Raw genomic sequence first — 21,574 nt, 5'->3', positions numbered from 1 at the left:
TCGCTATACTGAGCCCCAAATGTTTTCTGCCTTTCTTAAAAAATGTGCTGACTCATATGGAGATACAGTTTCATTTTATGTACATAGTCAAAGAGTTTATTCTTGATTTGGATTCAGATTCCTAGGATGGTAGGACTAATGCATGAAAAGAGACTACATGAGTTGGGACTATAAAACAAAAAGTTGGCACAATCTTATTAGACCATGGGGTTGCTCTCTCATTAGAAAACAAGTGCATTAGTGGCTGATTAATGTATAAATGCATCCAATTCACTCATTTCCTTTCGGGGAGGAAATCTTACCTTGTCTATATGTGACCTCCCTAGAGTGTAGAAGAATGGAAGTCAATTTCTGAGAGCCGATAAAATTCTAATTGGACTAGACAGGGTAAATGCAGAAAAGACATTCCCAATAACCAGAAAGTCTAGACCAGAGGTCAACATTTAAAGGAAACAGGGTAGACCACTGAGACGAGGAAAAATTTCTTCACCCACAAAGTGGTGAACCTGGGGAACCCGTGGTTGAAAATAAAACATCAAGTGTTTTCAAGGAGGGGTTAAATGGATCAAAGATTATGGGAATCAAGTTGGAACAGGGTACAGTGCTCCCATTTTGTTTCTATGGATGGAAACCTTATTTTCCAAGCCCATCAGTCGAGGCCAAATTTCATATGCCAGATATGAATTAGAGTTAAATGATTCTTTAGAGCGACATGAGTAAGCCAACTTAGATAATAAGCCTACTAATTGCATATACGTTTATAGAACATTAGGTCACTTGATCCATTATGGCTGCATTTGCGTTTCAAGACTACTTCAATCTCTTTCCCTGCATTTATTCATATTCTTTCCAATATTCAGTCCTTTATAAAAGTAAAAAGATGCTACTTCATATTATACTTGTGCTCAAGAATTTATATTCTGATAACCTTTTATACAAACTCAATTAATTCCATCAAACTTTCCTCTTTCTCCTTCAATCTGAAGGACTTAGCTCACTGATCTTAATTCACGTGTTTATGAGATGTAATCAATAGCGAGTTTTGAGAAGATTTTAACTCAGGTTGAGGTTCTGGATGTAGGTTTGTTTGCTGTGCTACAAAGTTCGTTTTCAGACATTTCATCACCATACTAAGTACCATCAGTGAACCTCCAGATGAAACACTGGTGGCATGGCCCGTTTTCTATTTGTGAGTTTAGGTTTCCTGGGGTTGGTGATGCCATTTCCTGTGGTGACTTCATTTCCTGTACTTTTTCTCAGGGGGTGATAAATGGGAGCTCAGTCATTGTGCTTGTTGATAGAGTTCCAGTTGGAATACCATGCTTCTAGGAATTCACGTGCATGTCTCTGTTTGGCTTGTCTAAGGATGGATGTGTTGTCCCAGTCGAAATGGTGTCCCTTCCTCATCTGTATGTAAGGATAGTAGTGAGAGTGCTGTGAATTGGCAAAGTACTGTATAGGATCCATGGAAAATTACATCAGTCAAGGAATATCAGGGAAACTTCAGAAAAAAAAAGGCAGGCAACAGGGAGGAAAATGGGGTCAGATTAACTCACTCCCTCCTCAGCAAAAACTCACCCCTTCTATGTATGTTTGAGTTTTGCCCCTCCAAGTAGAAATAAAAAAAGGTTAAGTCAATTGCAACTATGCTCTGTGAGTGTAGTTTTGGGAGAAGGTGCACTATGAATGGAGATGTGTGTGTACTCACCAGGGTTTAAGCACTAGGGCACTATAAAGTTCACAAGAGAAGAACAAACAACTAGTTACCCTTTGTTGCAGGTTTAAATAAAAAAAGACTTGCTCGCTGAGACCAAGAAGCCAGCTAGCAGGAAGACAAGTACTTCCTCCCTGTGTGCTCCTAGCTAACCATCAAAATGAAGCAGGCCAAGAAAGATTTCAGCTACATGCAAAGTCTAGAACCCTGAAATTGACTGTTAGACTATCTGCTCATCACAAACCACCAAGCAATGCTGATTCATAACTCTTTTTTTGAGTTACTTCTTACTTATAATCTGTGTGCATATCTGTAGCATAATAATTTAACTATTAAAATCATTTCTGTCAACTCAAAAACCTAGCTAAATTGGCTCCTCTTGGTCTGGAAAAAAGCATACATAAGAGAGGGATCCCTTCTAAAGTAACCTTGTGACAAATGAAGAGGGCAGGTGAATTAAGGAAAGCAAATTAATCTCATTTTACAGGGCCTAGGTGTTGCAATGGCTTAGAGAGGAACTCTCAGTTGGCGACGGTCCCATGCTCTAACCCCATGTCTTTGTTCTAAATAATAGAGTTGTGGGTTTGGAAGGTATTACCTGTTGGCAAATTTCACAGTATATCTTGTAAATGGTACACAATGCTGTGATTATTCTGGTGGATGGAGTGAATGCCTTATATTACAGATGGGGTGCCATCAGGCTTTGTCCTATATGGCAATTTGCTTCAAGTTTTGCTGGAGTTGTACTCACCTAGGCCTGTAGGAGTACAGGAATACCAAGGTTTAAATCATTACTGAAACTGAAGCAAGCTTTCTCATTTAAAATAATGTAATATCAGCAGATGCAATACTAAATCAAAATAATGTATATTTCCCATTTAAGCCAAAAATAAATAAAACAATGCACACGACACAAACACAATCAACACAACATCCCACTGGGAAAGGATGCACTATTTCTAAATAGACATGTTAGACATAGACTTCAAATAGAGGGCCGCCACACTCAAAGGATGTCCTAGGACATTACCTAAAAGTAACAAAGCGTTTGGAACGATAATTTTTCCAGCACAATATTCCTCAATAGCTTGACAAAAAGCTACTGAAAATCCACGTGGAAAGCACACTCACTGGCATCCTGAACTCACCCTCTGCATTATGATCTAATAACAAAGTCAATTGTTTTCTGACTCTATTTCTGGTGCAGTTTTCTTTAAAAGAAACATCCTAGTACACATTACCCTTTAAACATGGCCTGTCTCATCCACATTAAAAGATTTTCTGTGGTGTGGTGCATCCCTCCATGATGGCCTTCAATTTAGTAATTACTAGTTATGATGTTGTCCACAATCACAGCTTAACCATTTGCCCAGATTTCATGCAGACTACAGCATCTCTCAGATTTACCGGAAATGTTCCAACAGTCCATCTCTTTGCAATTTCAGGGTATTAAGTTTGGCCTCTCTTAGATAATCAGCTGTTCATAGGCATGCACCTTCACTTCTGGTCTTCTGTCAACACATTCAATAATAATTCCACCTTCTAACAATACTCCTAGTACAGGTGCTCTTTGTAGCATTTAAGCCATTTATTTTTCTCGATGGTGCACGCGGGAACATCATGTAGTCAAGATGGCTAAAGGAATGTTATCCTTTATTAAGGGAGTAATTCATCAAAATTAAGAATATTATGTTTCAGTTGTACAGGACATTGAGAGACCACATCTCAAAATTGTGTACACATTTTTGGTCTTCTTATTGAAGGAAGGATTTAGGCATGTTGAAAGCAAAACGACTTCTGACATTGAAAACTTGAATAATTGGGTTGCCTACAGTTAGGTTGAATAGGCTGGACTTGTTTCCACTGGAGTTTAGAAGAGCGAGGGGTAAGTTGATTTAAATATAAACATTCTGGATGGACTTGACAAGGTGGATGCGGAAGATAGTTTGCCCTTCTGGATCAATCTAGAGCTAGAGGGTACAGTTTTAAAATTAGGGTTGACTTTTTACAGAGACAAGGAGAGATTCCCTTCAAGATGATAGGAAGATTTTAGAATTCTGCCTCAGAAGTGAATGCTTTTAAAACAGAAGTGGATAGAATATTATTCAGCAAGAGAATCAAAGGTGTCAGGAGTAGAAGGTAGTGTGGAATTCTGAGTACAAAGATCAGCCATGATCCTACTGAACTATGAAGTTCTGAAAGATTCCAATGCCCAGGTATGCTCCTATTTTTTTTTCTAGGAATCATATAGAACGCCAGTGAACAGGACTGACTATAACTTCAATGATATACTGTCAATGATATGCTTCACCACTTTATTATTCAATTGCTCAATTTTATGTGACTAGATCCATTAGTAACAGAGCCTTGATCGGATTCACTGGCTGTAGTTCATTTGGCTTGTTGACCACATATTTCTGTCACTGTTTGACATATATGTAGTTGTCTGTTGTAGTTTCAAACCGTTTGACTATGCATGGTGCTGTTTCTGGCATATTCTTCTGCATACCACACAGAATGGGCGGCTCGGTAGCACAGTGGTTAGCACTGCTGCTTCACAGCGCCAGAGACCCGGGTTCAATTCCCGCCTCAGACGACTCTCTGTGTGGAGTTTGCACATTCTCCCCATGTCTGCGTGGGTTTCCTCCGGGTGCTCCGGTTTCCTCCCACAATCCAAAAATGCGCAGGTTAGGTGAATTGGCCATGCTAAATTGCCCGTAGTGTTAGGTGAAGGGGTAAATGTAGGAGAATGGGTCTGGGTGGGTTATGCTTCGGTGGGTCGGTGTGGACTTGTTGGGCCGAAGGGCCTGTTTCCACACTGTAAGTAATCTAATCTAATCTAATCTAATCTAAGAACCGAAGTTATCAGCCTGGTATGATGCCTTTAGCAAAGCGAGATTTACTAGTCCATGAGGTTACAGATTCTGGTTGAATAGAATTCTGCTGCTGCCACTCCACAGCAGCTTATGTCTGACACTTTTCAGTTGCAACATTTCAACCGAATCTATTGCATCTAACATGGAACATGCTTTTATCTTCACAAAAAGTGTAATAGTCATTCCTAAATTATACTCTCATGAATTAATGCATTAAACAGGTGACTGTCAAGAACCAATGTAAGAACCACATGAGGGTTTTTTAGAACTGTCTTGGTCTGTCAAATTATTTTAAGCATACAGCTTTCACATTTCAAGTAAAACAGTTTATTCAATAATGAAGCTAACGGCCACGTTTTTCTTGAGTGAGATATTGAGGAATTTTATTATCCAAACCAGGAAAAAATTGCAATATACAAGTTTGTTTTCTAAAAAAAAAGACGGTTTGGTTCAGACAAGGATAAGCAAGGCTATACCTTTTACAAGTCATTTGGAAGCATGACGATTTTAAACCAGAGTATGCAGTTAATTAAGGACTCCCATTAGCGAATCAACAAGAAGCCTCCAATGTTCTGCTTGCAGATTTGGCTTTGGTTACTTCACATGGGTCTCATTAACCTTGCCTATGATCTGGTAACCACAGCAGTCATCTGTGACTGTGCTTCTACGTTTTTACAATTATTCTACAGTGGCCCACTGCAGTCATGGACTTGCAGTTTAATGTTCTCAGTCAGATTGCTGTTATTCCATACTTCCTTACTCAGCTTGGACACAACAGTTAGAGCTTTTGCAATTCACAAGGTAATTTCAGCACCAGGTGATACAGCCAGTAATTAAAGAAATATCTATACGAACCTCCAGCATCACATTCACAATTCTAACTGGTTGCCATATAGAAATATCTTGGACCATGACAGCTGTCTTCCTGATTCTGATGACAAAACCAAACATTTATAGGTGCAAGATTGTTAATTTGCTGAAGGCGTTCCTTAATATGGTATGTTCAATAGCACTAAGCAGATGTAAACAAGCAGCTGACATGCAACATGGATCAACAGAACTCGTGTCTAGGCATCAACGTAAAAATTTACCCCACATTTTTACTATTGTTTCTATAATCATCTTTTACTATAGTTAACTTCTAACTATCCACCAGTCAGCTAGTCTAAAGATCCAAATGATTCACACAGACTACCAAATTTAGTTTTCAAACAAATTGAAGTCTGCCAATTCAAATGTTAATCACATTAAAAGCTATTAAGGGATTCATGTAACTGTCAAAAAAATTAAGTTTTAACTTCAGCCATGTCAGCATGGGCAGATACCCAGCCCTTTCCAACTCAGAGGGGATAAAAGGAAAATTTTCTCTAATGTATTAATTTGAATGACAATTGTAAAGCTATGAAACATTTCATTTACCTTTTAATGGGTCTTGTTCCGCTCTCATGATGTCAATTAGTGAACTCTCCAGTGAATGCATGTTTAAAGTATCATATAATCTATTTCGATCCTGGAAAAGAACAGAATTCATTTGCTGACTATTTCATTACAGCAGACAAATTATGACAGTTAGAGTTACAATGGTGACTATCAAGATAGGATGGAACTCCACGGCTTATTTTTCAATATTTTGCAATTAGATTTGGAATTTCTATGAAAAATTCAAAGAATTTTGTGGATAATGCAAGTTTGAAAGAAGTTCAATTAGACTTTCAATTAGTATCATTTCTATGATGAAGTGATGACATATAAACAAATAGAAGTTACTTCCTCACCATCACTACAGAAACTTGTTAATTGAAAATATTGTATTTTTAAACTTAAATTTGACAACTGCCCAAAAATCTAAAATATTACTAAATATTTATTGAAAGCAGAACAATATTTGCTTACAAATAATTAGTGACCGAAGTGCAGCTCAATCTGTGCAATAGAGATTATAAGGCTAACTTTTTTAAAAATTAACCGGCACTTCTGGGACCAGGAGTGTTCCAGTTGATCAAGAAGTCCATATAATGTAAAGGCACATAGTAATAGAAAAGTAGGGGGCATACACCACTGTTAAACTTTATTTACAGAATAAATCACCAAATAATGTAATTTTACCTTAAAAAAAACTTGAGGCACACAGCCTTCTCACTCACACCCTCAACTGACATCACTGAGATTGAGACAGTAAACTTCCAATATTTCAGGTATATAACTTTTGCTGGTTTAGAGAGAGCATCAGTTCATTAGGGTGAGAGTTAAAACAAAGTTGCTGTGTAATCCTTACTGATTTAACAAATCTGATTACCCAAGTCATGACTATGGATCATAACCTCAGTTCACCTACCAACATATCAAACTTTAGTTCCTTCATTTTCAAGAGAGAAAATAAAAGGTCTGATATAGCTAAAATAACTGATGTGAATTCAGTGGCTGTCCGTGGGGAATAAAAATTGTACTTAAAGATGTTAAGGAAATTTTCAAAGTTGAAAATGAATTACAAACTGAATTGTATTTTCTTGAGGATCTCAACACTGTGAACATTTGGAACGCATGTTTTTAAGTTTTCTTTATTTTGGATCATGTCCAAAATGGTAAGAGGACTGCTTTAATTGAAGAACTGTTTTAATTGTGGAAGGAGCTTCTGCTATAACAAGTAACTGGAACTCAGTTTGAGTGGTGTTTACACTGTTGCTTTCTTTAAGCTGTGAGGGTAGACATCCAAGATAGTACAGCACAACGTGCATACGCAGAACAAAATTCACCCAGAAACAGACTGTGGAGTGATTTATGTAATCAGAACTCAATGCAGATGCCAGGAATCAATGGGAAAACTCTGGCTCCTGAGCAGCTGGACAGTTTTTGTTCACGCACAGTGTGTTGCAGTATTGACTCCAGATATAGCATCTCTCTTTCTCTCTCAGTGAAACAAACAAATGAATGATAGTTAATCTCTTACAGAAAATGATGGAAATTGTTGCCTCTAACCAACTGAAAAATTGAACAATTAATGTATCAGCCATTCTGTTTCATGAGCAAAAAGTTGCGAAAATCTGAAAATAAAGATTGGAATTTTGGAAAACTTGGAACAAGCATCCCTGGATGATGTAGACCGGTGCTATTGGACCATTTCCCCAGTACTTTCCAGACTAATTTTTAGTCTTCTATATGTTTGCGTATGTGTGTTGTGTTTAAGGAAATAGATGGAGTTTAAGCAAGCAGAGTTCTATGTCGATCATTAATTTTCTTTACTTGTGGTTAGAATTGACTTTATTTCTTTCTAATAAACCAGTAGCTTATTGGGAAATCGAATAATTTGATTAAATATTGAAACCTTGTGACAAGCCCGGTATTGGTGAGGCTTGAGTATTGACTCACTTTCCAAAATAGTCCATGACAACATGTTTAAAAATAGACAGCTTTTTGGGCAAGGTACATTTACATTTTCTCCTTTCAAGAATATGCAGGGGTATTGATCTGATGCCCCTCATGAGCAGAGTGTGAAGGTCAGTTTTGAGAACAGCCATTAAATACTGTTGCAAGATGGGTAAACAAAGGGAAAAGTTGCTTCCTCACTGAGCGTTACCAGCCAGTCACCATCAAAAGGAATCAGCACAAAAGAATCTCATTTGATCCGCAAAACTAAGTACTTCAAAGCCTATCAATTACCAACGTCAACGCTACCAGTGTCAAAAAGTGTCGTGCTGGAAAAGCATGGCGGGTCAGGCAGGGTCCGAGTAGGAGAGTTGATGTTTTGAGCATAAGCTCTTCATCGGGATAGTGCTGATGTGCACATCCCCGATGAAGAGATTATGCTCAAAACATGGACTCTCCTACTCCATGGATGCTGCCTGACTGGCTGTGCTTTTCCAGCACCACACTTTTCGACTGATTTCCAGCATCTGCAGTCCTCACTTTCTCCTTTGCTCCCACTAACAACCCAACAATGTTCTTCCACAATTGCTTTTCACAAACTCAGACTGGCCCGTAGTTTAAAAAAAAAGATACTCAATGAATCTGTATAAATGTGTTGTATTATTTCTACTCATTCGTTTAGTAATAAATATAGTTTGTGTTAAGTCAAGAAAACTGGTTATTATTTCCTTCTAAAATGTATTTTTGACTGGGAGAAAAGCATCCATAAGAGAGGGCATCCTTAACTTTGGTGTGACCAAGGAAGCATATGTACAAAGAAGGGGAGCCAGTGCAGCCCTCCTCATGCAGGACATTAATAACGTGGGACCCTTGCCTCATATCTGGACTCAAAATTTCAGGGAAAGAGTGCAAAGTTATTCCAAATCAAAGACAAAGCCATTCAGAAAGGAAACTGAAGCACAAAGGACTCTTGCAGAACACAATGGGGGAAAATGGGGAAATCAGCAAAATTAAAATTGCAAGGCTAAAGAGAGTGCAGGTTGTAGAAAGCTAAGGGAATTACAAGTTCCAGAATGGAGGTTGAGAAGAAAAATTAGATTAAGATATAGCAATTAATCAAACTCAATAGAGCTAAATGAAGGTATTGTATTACAAAATCTCAGCTGAGAAGAAATGACAGAAAAATTCAGAAACAAGACCTTTTTACTCTTGAGCAAGAACAATTTTTAACTTCAATTTTAGAGTGAATGATGATGAAACTCATTGACAAAAATTGAGAGAGATGTATGCAGGGGTGACATGCAAGTTTTCAGGGCATACTAAGGCAAAGAGTTCATAAGTGACAACAGCAAGGCTCTTGTGAAAAAAGTAGCTGTTAGTTGTGCAAGTTTGGAGGCAAAAGTCATTGTTCTGTTGAACAGTATGGATGATATAGACAAATATTCATTTGCTGCACTTTATTAGGAATGAAGATTGAAAGCACAGTGCATACAGTCCAAATTGAGCACCAATAGTTACGTTTGATAGTACATAAGCAAGGCTATGTTTACAAACGAAGCACTATAATGCTGTGAAGGAATAGATCTCCGGGGAAATGCAAAAATAGAGCATGAGGATGCACCATGAATTCAATTAAAACAAATAACTGGAGATAAATCAATCAGCTTGAACATTGCTTTGGTCAGAAACCATACATTAAAACAGAAAATCAGTGCAAGATTCAGTCAAAGACCTTGGGAATTTCCAAGACAATAACAGAATTCATTAAACTTATCTGCATGGAGCTTCTGAACTAGTATTCACCAATCATGAACCATGATTGATAGTAGAATCAAGTATCACCAGTAGAACTCCAAAAATAGAGCCAATCTTTAATATGTAGGTTAGTTTCAGTATATAGCTACAAATACTGACAGACTGTGCAAAGGAATATAACCTTATTAACATGATTGATGAAGACAGACAGACAGACTTATGTTCACATTTAAAAGGAAATGCAAACATTGGAGTCCAACTCTAAAGAAAAACAATGTTTCCATGGACATCAAGATGATTATTGCAGTTATTCTCATTATCCATCTTCTTCTTAATAAGCAGTTTCAATAAGAGAAGAGGTTCAAATGTAATTAAGGGATATACTAAGATAAAAGGACAGGAATCAAGTAAAACATTGAAACAAGTGGATGGCTCTTATTCATTAACCAGCATTACCTACCAGAATGGAAATTGAGTGGCTTAATAGAACCCATTTTCAATGTCATCACAAATCATAGGGAAGAAAGCTGTCTTGACAGACAACTCTGCACCATAAAGAATTCAAATTGGCTGTATAATGGAGGTCAGTGTCAAAACATGTTTTAATGAGGATAGCACCGACCAATTCAGAAAATTTTCAATGTAGTTAGATTTCCATTACGGAGCCCCCCAATGGCCTGGTGGGCAAAGGGATAGCAAAATACAACATTAAAGCATAAAGATTAAGAACACATTTCAGGTTAAATTCCAGATCAATGCTGATGGCTACTGTAGCAAGGTACTAGAAGATAATTACCACACCTCATCTAAGCAGAAGATAATGTCTTCAAGAGGAAGCAATGCTTTTAGGTGAGGAAGACATGTTATATGTCATTAAAAATATAGGTTAAAAAAGTCTAGTAATGACATTAAGTATATCTGTTTTAAACAATTGCATTATGAAAATTACTAAGTATTTTAATAAAAGAATTCACTATTGAAATACTATTAAAGTGACTCAAATATCAAGAGGTTAAGCTTACACGTTTTTGAACAGTATTGTCTCATAAACAAAACTAAAGAAAGAAACCTTAAATGAAAAATATGGATTGACAACACAGAAACAGTATCTGTTTCCACGCACTGTTGATACCTTAAATGAAAAATGTTAATTTAAATCATAACAATCCTCAACAGATTCACAGTCTGTGTAACAACTTCTTTTTTCCCTGAAGTTTCAACTTGAACAAATATTCACCAGTGAAGGCAAGGTTTTGTTTTGCATTTGATCTTAAAGTCACCTCCCTTTGCAAAATGGTAGCTGTTGATCGAGGGGTTGAAGAATTATATAAACTTGTGTATAAACAAGGTTAAAGATGCAATATTCAATTATTCTAGCTCAAGTAAATTCCACAACCTTGAAGAAATGGATAAGAAATTTTCAAAAACTGAAATTTGTAATTTAGAATTACTTCAGAACTGCTTGGACATCCACATAATATTGTTATAATTTAAGATGACTCTACACATCAAGGAAAAACATAGGCCTAGTTTTACATTCAATGACTTTTTCTTAAAAAATAATTCATTTCCTTTATTCACTGAGCACTCCACCCTCTTCCACATGAGATGATGTTAAGCAAATATGGAGTTTCAAATATGGATTGACAACACAGAAACAGTACCTGTTTCCACGCACTGTTGATACTCAAACCTCAAAATGCAAGACTTCTTGTAGGGGAATCTAAACATCCTTGGGCATGACTCAAGGTGCAAAACCTAGTCAATACATACCACCTTATAACTAGCATTAAATGCAATCCAACTATAAATGTATAACTTTAGATGTTTCGCAACAAATCAATTCCCAACATAAAGTCAATATTAAAATAAGCTTAGTACTGTAATATTTAATTTAAATCATGGTAGTTTAAAAAAAAAGGTTGTTTGCAAGACCACACTGTTCAAAACTGCATTAACTCAACTTCTTCACGAGTCTCTTCAATATTATTTCAATAGCAAATACATACATTAAAACACTTAAACATCATGACACCAGGTTATAGTCCAACAGGTTTATTTGGAAGCACTAGCTTTAGGAGCGCTGCTCCTTTATCAGGTGATTGTGGAGAATAAAATTGCAATTCTGCGTCTTACAATCTTATTCTCTAAAATCATCTGATGAAGGAGCAACTCTCCGAAAACTAGTGCTTCCAAGTAAACCTGTTGGACTATAACCTGGTGTTGTGAGATTTTTAAACTTTGTACACCCCAGTCCAATACCGGCATCTCTAAATCATTAAAACACTTAGCAGCAAAGTTATTCAACTCTAATAGCAGTTTAAAAATACTATGATTAGATAAACAAGTAAACATCATTGCTTAGATTATTCAGTTAGTACCAAATTATGGCATTGTTGCTGACTTTGGAGAAAGCTGCTCACAAAGATCCAATGATCCCTGTGGTATGGATTTCCTTTTACCAAAGATCAGTTTGAATCTGGCTCCAAATCAAGAGAATCTCCTGACAAACAGTGATGTCATCAAGCAGAATATGCTGCCAATCATACTGAAGAATTTTCAGACAGCTTAAAGCTCTGATCAAAATTTTATGTTTAGGAAGATTTTAAGGGTGAAATTAATGATGGAGAGAATAATGGGATTAAAATTCAAGGTGAAATACGAAGCAAATTTTTAAAAATTGAAAAACTGGAATATGCTTACATCATACTTAGGGTACATGGACTACTTTATTATTATATACGCTATTGGACTTATCTGCATATCCTGCATTATTGGTATTATCTAGGATTACTCTTATCTAAACCCAGAAGATTCTTAAATTGCTTATGATTGGTCTAGTGAAATAACGTTGCCACATTTTATATATTTGCTGTGTCAGATTCATGTAACAATCTATGGAAATGTGGGAACTAGAGACAACATCAGTCTAGGTGCTTAGAATGTAAGTTTGGATAGAGGTTTTTTTGTAGGATGCAAGATAAGTTGTCAAAGCTTTGTGTCAGTTACTCATCATCAGGACGATTCAAAGGATGACCAATTTGAGGGGAAAAAAACATTTCCAGTCAATGAGAGGAGAATGCTAATTGATTGGCAAGTGGACTTTGACTGGTAAAGGCAATGCTATAGAGAATACACTCATGAATGATGATCGACAGTTGCAAGTTTTAAATCAGACTGGTTGACTGACTTATAAGGGCAATACCTTGACCAATGAAGCTGAACAGGTGTCGCAGCCCATGTTTTCTGTCTATAGTAGACAAGTTATTTAACTCTAATTACAGCTTTAAAATTCTATAATTTGATATACAAGTAAGCATTGTAGCTTAAATTTTGCAGTTCATTACAAATTCTTGCATTGTTGCTGACCTTGAAGAACATTGCCCACAAAGATCCAATGATCCATGATACAGATTGCTCTTTTTGAAAGGTCAGCTTGAATATGGCACCAAATCAGGAGACTCTTGATATTGTTTCCAATGCACACAAGCGTGCCACACTGCAAAATGCCTTTAGACTCAACCTGCCTGGTTTAAAATTTAAACAAAGCCTGGCAGTTATCTGTTATTCATTGATGCATTTATAATAGCAACACTTTTACAGGAGTCCACTTGCCAAACAGCATTCTTATCAGCATAAATGTTGGTACTGGCTTCAAATTCTTGTAAGTTGTTCTGACAAATGGAAAGCTTTTACAAAACCTTTTTTTTTAGAATTTTCAAATTCTGTACCGAACAACTAATAATACTTTTTGCTCAAAGTAAACCACAAAATGATACAGCACAGGAGTTTGAATCATGTTTGCACCAACATTTTGAAAGAACAACTTTCTGAAAACAAGAACAGAAATGGACAAACCCTTTCAGATACTCAGGGCATAACTAAGCCTTGGATAGATATGTTACTTAAACTGTTTAGACATAGTAGCACAGAACTTTTACCAACTCAGATAGGAAGAATCTTCAAATTGGTAATAAGTAAAATTTAAAGAACTTGCATTTCTGGATAGCACTTTATTGAGTTAGGAAATCCCATCGTGCCCAGTAGTGTCTGCGATGAAAATTCACAACCAATTTTGATCATAGCAAGATCCTACAAACGCCAATGCGGTAACAAGCAGACAAACTCTTTTTTAAAATAGCAATTTAATTACTGGGCAGGACTTCCCTTTTTCTTTTTTTGTGTGGGTTGAAAGATTTTATGGACTATTTCTTATGTTCTTACATTTAAAACAAAACACCAGAATATCTTTGAAGGACACTTGAAATCAAAGCCTGGCCTACTTCAACATCTGATCTAAAAGATGATACTACAAACATTGCATTCTCTCAGCACTACAACAGTTTGGATGCCGAGATTTTGTGCTCAATTCTGAGCTGAACTCATGACCTTCTCACTCAAGCGAGAAGACTGCAACTACACTGAATTATGATTAATATTTGCAATAAAAGAACAACTTGAGAATTGCTGTCCAGTTAAGAAAACCTAAATGATTTAATGATAACATTTGCAGCTATTGACAGAATTCATTACTCAACCAACAAGTGTATGATGCATAAAATCTATTAGGAAAACACAGCTTAGCGGGGTATATTGTAACATATTTAAGAATTCATTATGTTGTGCTCTCTGCAATTTTTATTTCTTCCACTATGACAACATTAGTGTCTTACAGACTCCAAGGATGCTCTCAGCCCATCACAACTTTGATAGCAATGTATTTGACCAATACATGAAACGAATGACTCAGCTCATCAAATTTTTGTTGGACTGCTAGCAGAGGGTCATAGAAAATATGGCACTGAAGGACATCATTGAGGCCATGTCTGTGGCAATTCCATCAAATGGTATGGTATCTATTTTAATCATATTTCTCTTTCCCGTATCAACTACAAATTTCCATTCCAAATAATTATCCAAATTCCTTCAAATGTGTATCACAGTATGTAGATGGTAAAAGGATTCTACATTCTAAATCCTCTGGGCAAAGAATTCTAACTTTTGCCTTTCCAGAGAATCTATAATCTCACAGCACTAATTTACCAAGAGAAAATTATTTTGCTATCTATTACAAAACTGGAGTCGTCTTTTATACTAAATTTTAAAAGTCTCATATTGGGTGTTTAATCACTCATTTCGGATTCAGTTCTATTGAACCTTCACCGAAATGGCAAAGTCAACACCCACATAAGGCCAACATGGGCACAAAATAGTCTGGTGGGGGATTTCAACGTCCAAGTGGCTCGGCAGCAGTACTACTAATCGAGCTGATCAGGTCCTAAAGAACGCAGCTGCCAGACAGGGTCTGCAGTAGATGGGGAGGGAAAAACATACTTGACCTCATCCTTACCAATCTTGAGCCTGGAAATCATCTGTCCATGACCATATCAGTAAGAGTGACCACTTTAAATTCCTCGGAGAGATGAAGTCCTGCCTTCACACTGAAAGTAACTTTTATCCCGTTATGGGGCACTATCACCATGCTGAATGGGACAGACTTTGAACAGGTTTGCAATTCAAGATTGAGTATCCATGAGCTGCTCCAGGCCACCAACAGCAGAACTGTACTCCAGCACAACCTATAACATGGCCTGTCATATCCCCCATTCAACCATTGCCATCAAGCCATGGGATCAACTCTAATTCAATGGAGAGTGTAGGTGATCATGACAGGAGCAGCACCAGGCACACCTGAAGAGGTGTCAACCTGGTGAAGCTACAAAACAGGTTATTTGCACGCCAAACAGCATAAGCAGCAAGTAGTGAACAGAGCTAAGTGATCCCACAATCAACAGATCGGATCTAAGCTCTGCAGTCCTGCCACAAACAAACAGTCGTGAATGGTGGTAGACAATTAAACAAACTCACGGGAGGAAGAGGCTCCACAAATATCCCCATCCTCAATGATTGAAGAGCCCAGCACACACACGCGCACACACACAAACATAGGGGATACACACACACACACATAGGGGATACACACACACACACACACACAGGGGACACACACACACACACACACACAGGGGATACACACACACACACACAGAGGATACACACACACACACACACACACACACAGGGGTTACACACGCAGGGGACACACACACACACACACAGGGGACACACACACACACACACACGCAGGGGAGACACACACGCAGGGGATACACACACACGGGATACACACACGCAGGGGATACACACGCAGGGGATACACACACACGGGATACACACACACGGGATACACACACACACGGGATACACACACACACAGGGGATACACACACACACACACAGGGGATACACACACACACACACAGGGGATACACACACACACACAGGGGATACACACACACACAGGGGATACACACACACACAGGGGATACACACACACAGGGGATACACACACACACACACACACACAGGGGATACACACACACACACACACACACACACACAGGGGATACACACACACACACACACACACAGGGGATACACACACACGCAGGGGACACACACACGCAGGGGATACACACACGCAGGGGATACACACACACACACAGGGGACACACACACACACACACACACAGGGGATACACACACACACACACAGGGGATACACACACACACAGGGGATACACACACACACAGGGGATACACACACACACACAGGGGATACACACACACACACAGGGGATACACACACACACACAGGGGATACACACACACACACACACAGGGGATACACACAGGGGATACACACACACACACACAGGGGATACACACAGGGGATACACACACACACACACAGGGGATACACACACACACAGGGGCTACACACAGGGGATACACACACACAGGGGATACACACACACACACAGGGGATACACACACACACACACACAGGGGATACACACACACACAGGGGATACACACACACACACACAGGACACACACACACACACACACACACACACACAGACACACAGGGGATACACACACACACACACACACAGGGGATACACACACACACACACACAGGGGATACACACACACACACACAGGGGATACACACACACACACACACACACAGGGGATACACACACACACACGGGATACACACACACACAGGGGATACACACACACGCAGGGGATACACACACACACGCAGGGGATACACACACGCACACAGGGGATACACACACACACACACACAGGGGATACACACACACACAGGGGATACACACACACACAGGGGATACACACACACACAGGGGATACACACACACACACAGGGGATACACACACACACACAGGGGATACACACACACACACACAGGGGATACACACACACACACAGGGGATACACACACACACACACAGGGGATACACACACACACACAGGGGATACACACACACACACACAGGGGATACACACAGGGGATACACACACACACACACAGGGGATACACACACACACACACACACACAGGGGATACACACACACACACAGGGGATACACACACACACACACAGGGGATACACACACACACACACAGGGGATACACACACACACACACAGGGGCTACACACAGGGGATACACACACAGGGGATACACACACACACACAGGGGATACACACACACACACACGGGATACACACACACACACACACGGGATACACACACACACACACACAGGGGATACACACACACACGGGATACACACACACACACACACGGGATACACACACACACACACACAGGGGATACACACACACACACAGGGGATACACACACACACACACACACACGGGATACACACACACACAGGGGATACACACACACACAGGGGATACACACACACACACACACAGGGGATACACACACACACACACACACACACACACAGGGGATACACACACACACAGGGGATACACACACACACACACACACACACAGGGGATACACACACACACACACACACACAGGGGATACAGATACACACACACACAGGGGATACACACACACACACACAGGGGACACACACACACACACACACACAGGGGACACACACACACACACACACACACAGACACACAGGGGATACACACACACACACAGGGGATACACACACACACACACAGGGGATACACACACACACACACAGGGGATACACACACACACACACACACACAGGGGATACACACACACACGGGATACACACACACACAGGGGATACACACACACGCAGGGGATACACACACACACATACGCAGGGGATACACACACACACATACGCAGGGGATACACACACACACACAGGGGATACACACACACACAGGGGATACACACACACACACAGGGGATACACACACACACACAGGGGATACACACACACACACAGGGGATACACACACACACACACAGGGGATACACACACACACACACAGGGGATACACACACACACACAGGGGATACACACACACACACACAGGGGATACACACACACACAGGGGATACACACACACACACACAGGGGATACACACACACACAGGGGCTACACACAGGGGATACACACACAGGGGATACACACACACACACACACACACAGGGGATACACACACACACACAGGGGATACACACACACACACACAGGGGATACACACACACACACACAGGGGATACACACACACACAGGGGCTACACACAGGGGATACACACACAGGGGATACACACACACACAGGGGATACACACACACACACACGGGATACACACACACACACACACACGGGATACACACACACACACACACGGGATACACACACACACACACACAGGGGATACACACACACACGGGATACACACACACACGGGATACACACACACACACACACGGGATACACACACACACACACACGGGATACACACACACACACACACAGGGGATACACACACACACAGGGGATACACACACACACACACAGGGGATACACACACACACACACAGGGGATACACACACACACACACACACACACAGGGGATACACACACACACAGGGGATACACACACACACACACACACAGGGGATACACACACACACACACACACACAGGGGATACAGATACACACACACACAGGGGATACACACACACACACACACAGGGGATACACACACACACACACACACACAGGGGATACACACACACAGGGGATACACACACACAGGGGATACACACACACACACACGGGATACACACACACACACACACACGGGATACACACACACACAGGGGATACACACACACACAGGGGATACACACACACACACAGGGGATACACACACACACACAGGGGATACACACACACACACAGGGGATACACACACACACACACAGGGGATACACACACACACACACAGGGGATACACACACACACACAGGGGATACACACACACACACACAGGGGATACACACACACACACACACAGGGGATACACACACACACACAGGGGATACACACACACACACACACAGGGGATACACACACACACACACACACAGGGGATACACACACACAGGGGATACACACACACACAGACAGGGGATACACACACATACACAGGGGATACACACACAGGGGATACACACACACAGGGGATACACACACAGGGGATACACACACACACACACACACACACAGGGGATACACACACACACACACACACACACACACAGGGGATACACACACACACACACACACACACAGGGGATACACACACACACACGGGATACACACACACAGGGGATACACACACACACACACAGGGGATACACACACACACACACACACACACAGGGGATACACACACACAGGGGATACACACACACAGGGGATACACACACACACACGGGATACACACACACACACACACACAGGGGATACACACAGGGGATACACACACACACAGGGGATACACACACACACACACAGGGGATACACACACACACACACACAGGGGATACACACACACACACACACACACACACAGGGGATACACACACACACACACACAGGGGATACACACACACACACACACACAGGGGATACACACACACACACAGGGGATACACACACACACACACACACAGGGGATACACACACACACACACACACAGGGGATACACACACACACAGGGGATACACACACACACACACACACACGGGATACACACACACACACACACACAGGGGATACACACACACACACAGGGGATACACACACACACACACAGGGGATACACACACACACACACACAGGGGATACACACACACACACACACACAGGGGATACACACACACACACACACACACGGGACACACACACACACACACACGGGACACACACACACACACACACACGGGACACACACACACGGGACACACACGGGATACACACACACACACGGGATACACACACACACACACACACACACGGGATACACACACACACACACACACACGGGATACACACACACACGGACTACACACACACACACACACACGGGATACACACACACACACGGGATACACACACACACACACACACACACACGGGATACACACACACACACACAGGGGATACACACACACACACAGGATACACACACACACAGGGGACACACACACACAGGGGACACACACACACACACACACAGGGACACACACACACACACAGGGACACACACACGGACGCACACACGCACACGGACGCACACACACACAAACAGGGACACACGGACACACACACAGGGACACACGGACACACACACAGGGACACACACACACACACAGGGACACACACATACACAGGGACACACACACACACACAGGGACACACACACACACACGGACACACACACACACACACAGGGACACACACACACACACACAGGGACACACACACACACACACACACACACACACACAGGGACACACACACACACACACAGGGACACACACACACACACACAGGGACACACACACACACACACACACAGGGACACACACACACACACACACACAGGGACACACACACACACACACAGGGACACACACACGGACGCACACACGCACACGGACGCACACACACACAAACAGGGACACACACACGGACACACACGGACACGGACGCGCGCACGCACACACGCACACACAGGGACACACAGGGACACACACACAGGGACACACGGACACACACACAGGGACACACACACACATACACAGGGACACACACACACACACAGGGACACACACACACACACACACAGGGACACACACACACACACACACACAGGGACACACACACACACACACACACACACACACACACAGGGACACACACACAGGGACACACACACACACAGGGACACACACACACACACACAGGGACACACACACACACAGGGACACACACAGGGACACACACACACACACACACACACACAGGGACACACACACACACACACACACACAGGGACACACACACACAGGGACACACACACACACGCACACAGGGACACACACACAGGGACACACACACAGACACACACAGGGACACACGGACACACACACAGGGACACACGGACACACACAGGGACACACGGACACAGGGACACACACACAGGGACACACAGGGACACACACACACAGGGACACACACACACAGGGACACACACACACAGGGACACACACACACACACACACACAGGGACACAGGGACACACACACACACACACAGGGACACACACACGCAGGGGATACACACACAGGATACACACACACACAGGGGACACACACAC

The 21,574-nt window shown here is 41.5% G+C and overlaps 1 protein-coding gene across 2 annotated transcripts in view; it reads right to left on the bottom strand.

Annotated features, from left to right (window-relative positions):
- cpeb4b (cytoplasmic polyadenylation element binding protein 4b) overlaps positions 1-21,574 on the bottom strand; it is a 172,002-nt gene that overhangs the window by 51,982 nt on the left and 98,446 nt on the right. For both annotated transcript variants that reach the window (XM_043703856.2, XM_043703857.2), the window contains exon 2: positions 6,010-6,100. In XM_043703856.2, the coding sequence (XP_043559791.2) occupies positions 6,010-6,100 (91 nt within the window). The remainder of the gene's footprint in view (positions 1-6,009; positions 6,101-21,574) is intronic.

This window comes from Chiloscyllium plagiosum, unplaced genomic scaffold (assembly GCF_037043375.1).
Source record: "Chiloscyllium plagiosum isolate Xiang-an unplaced genomic scaffold, Cpla_swu_hap1 HiC_scaffold_16, whole genome shotgun sequence".
Taxonomy (NCBI): domain Eukaryota; kingdom Metazoa; phylum Chordata; class Chondrichthyes; order Orectolobiformes; family Hemiscylliidae; genus Chiloscyllium; species Chiloscyllium plagiosum.
This window is presented reverse-complemented; position numbering and strand designations above follow the sequence as displayed.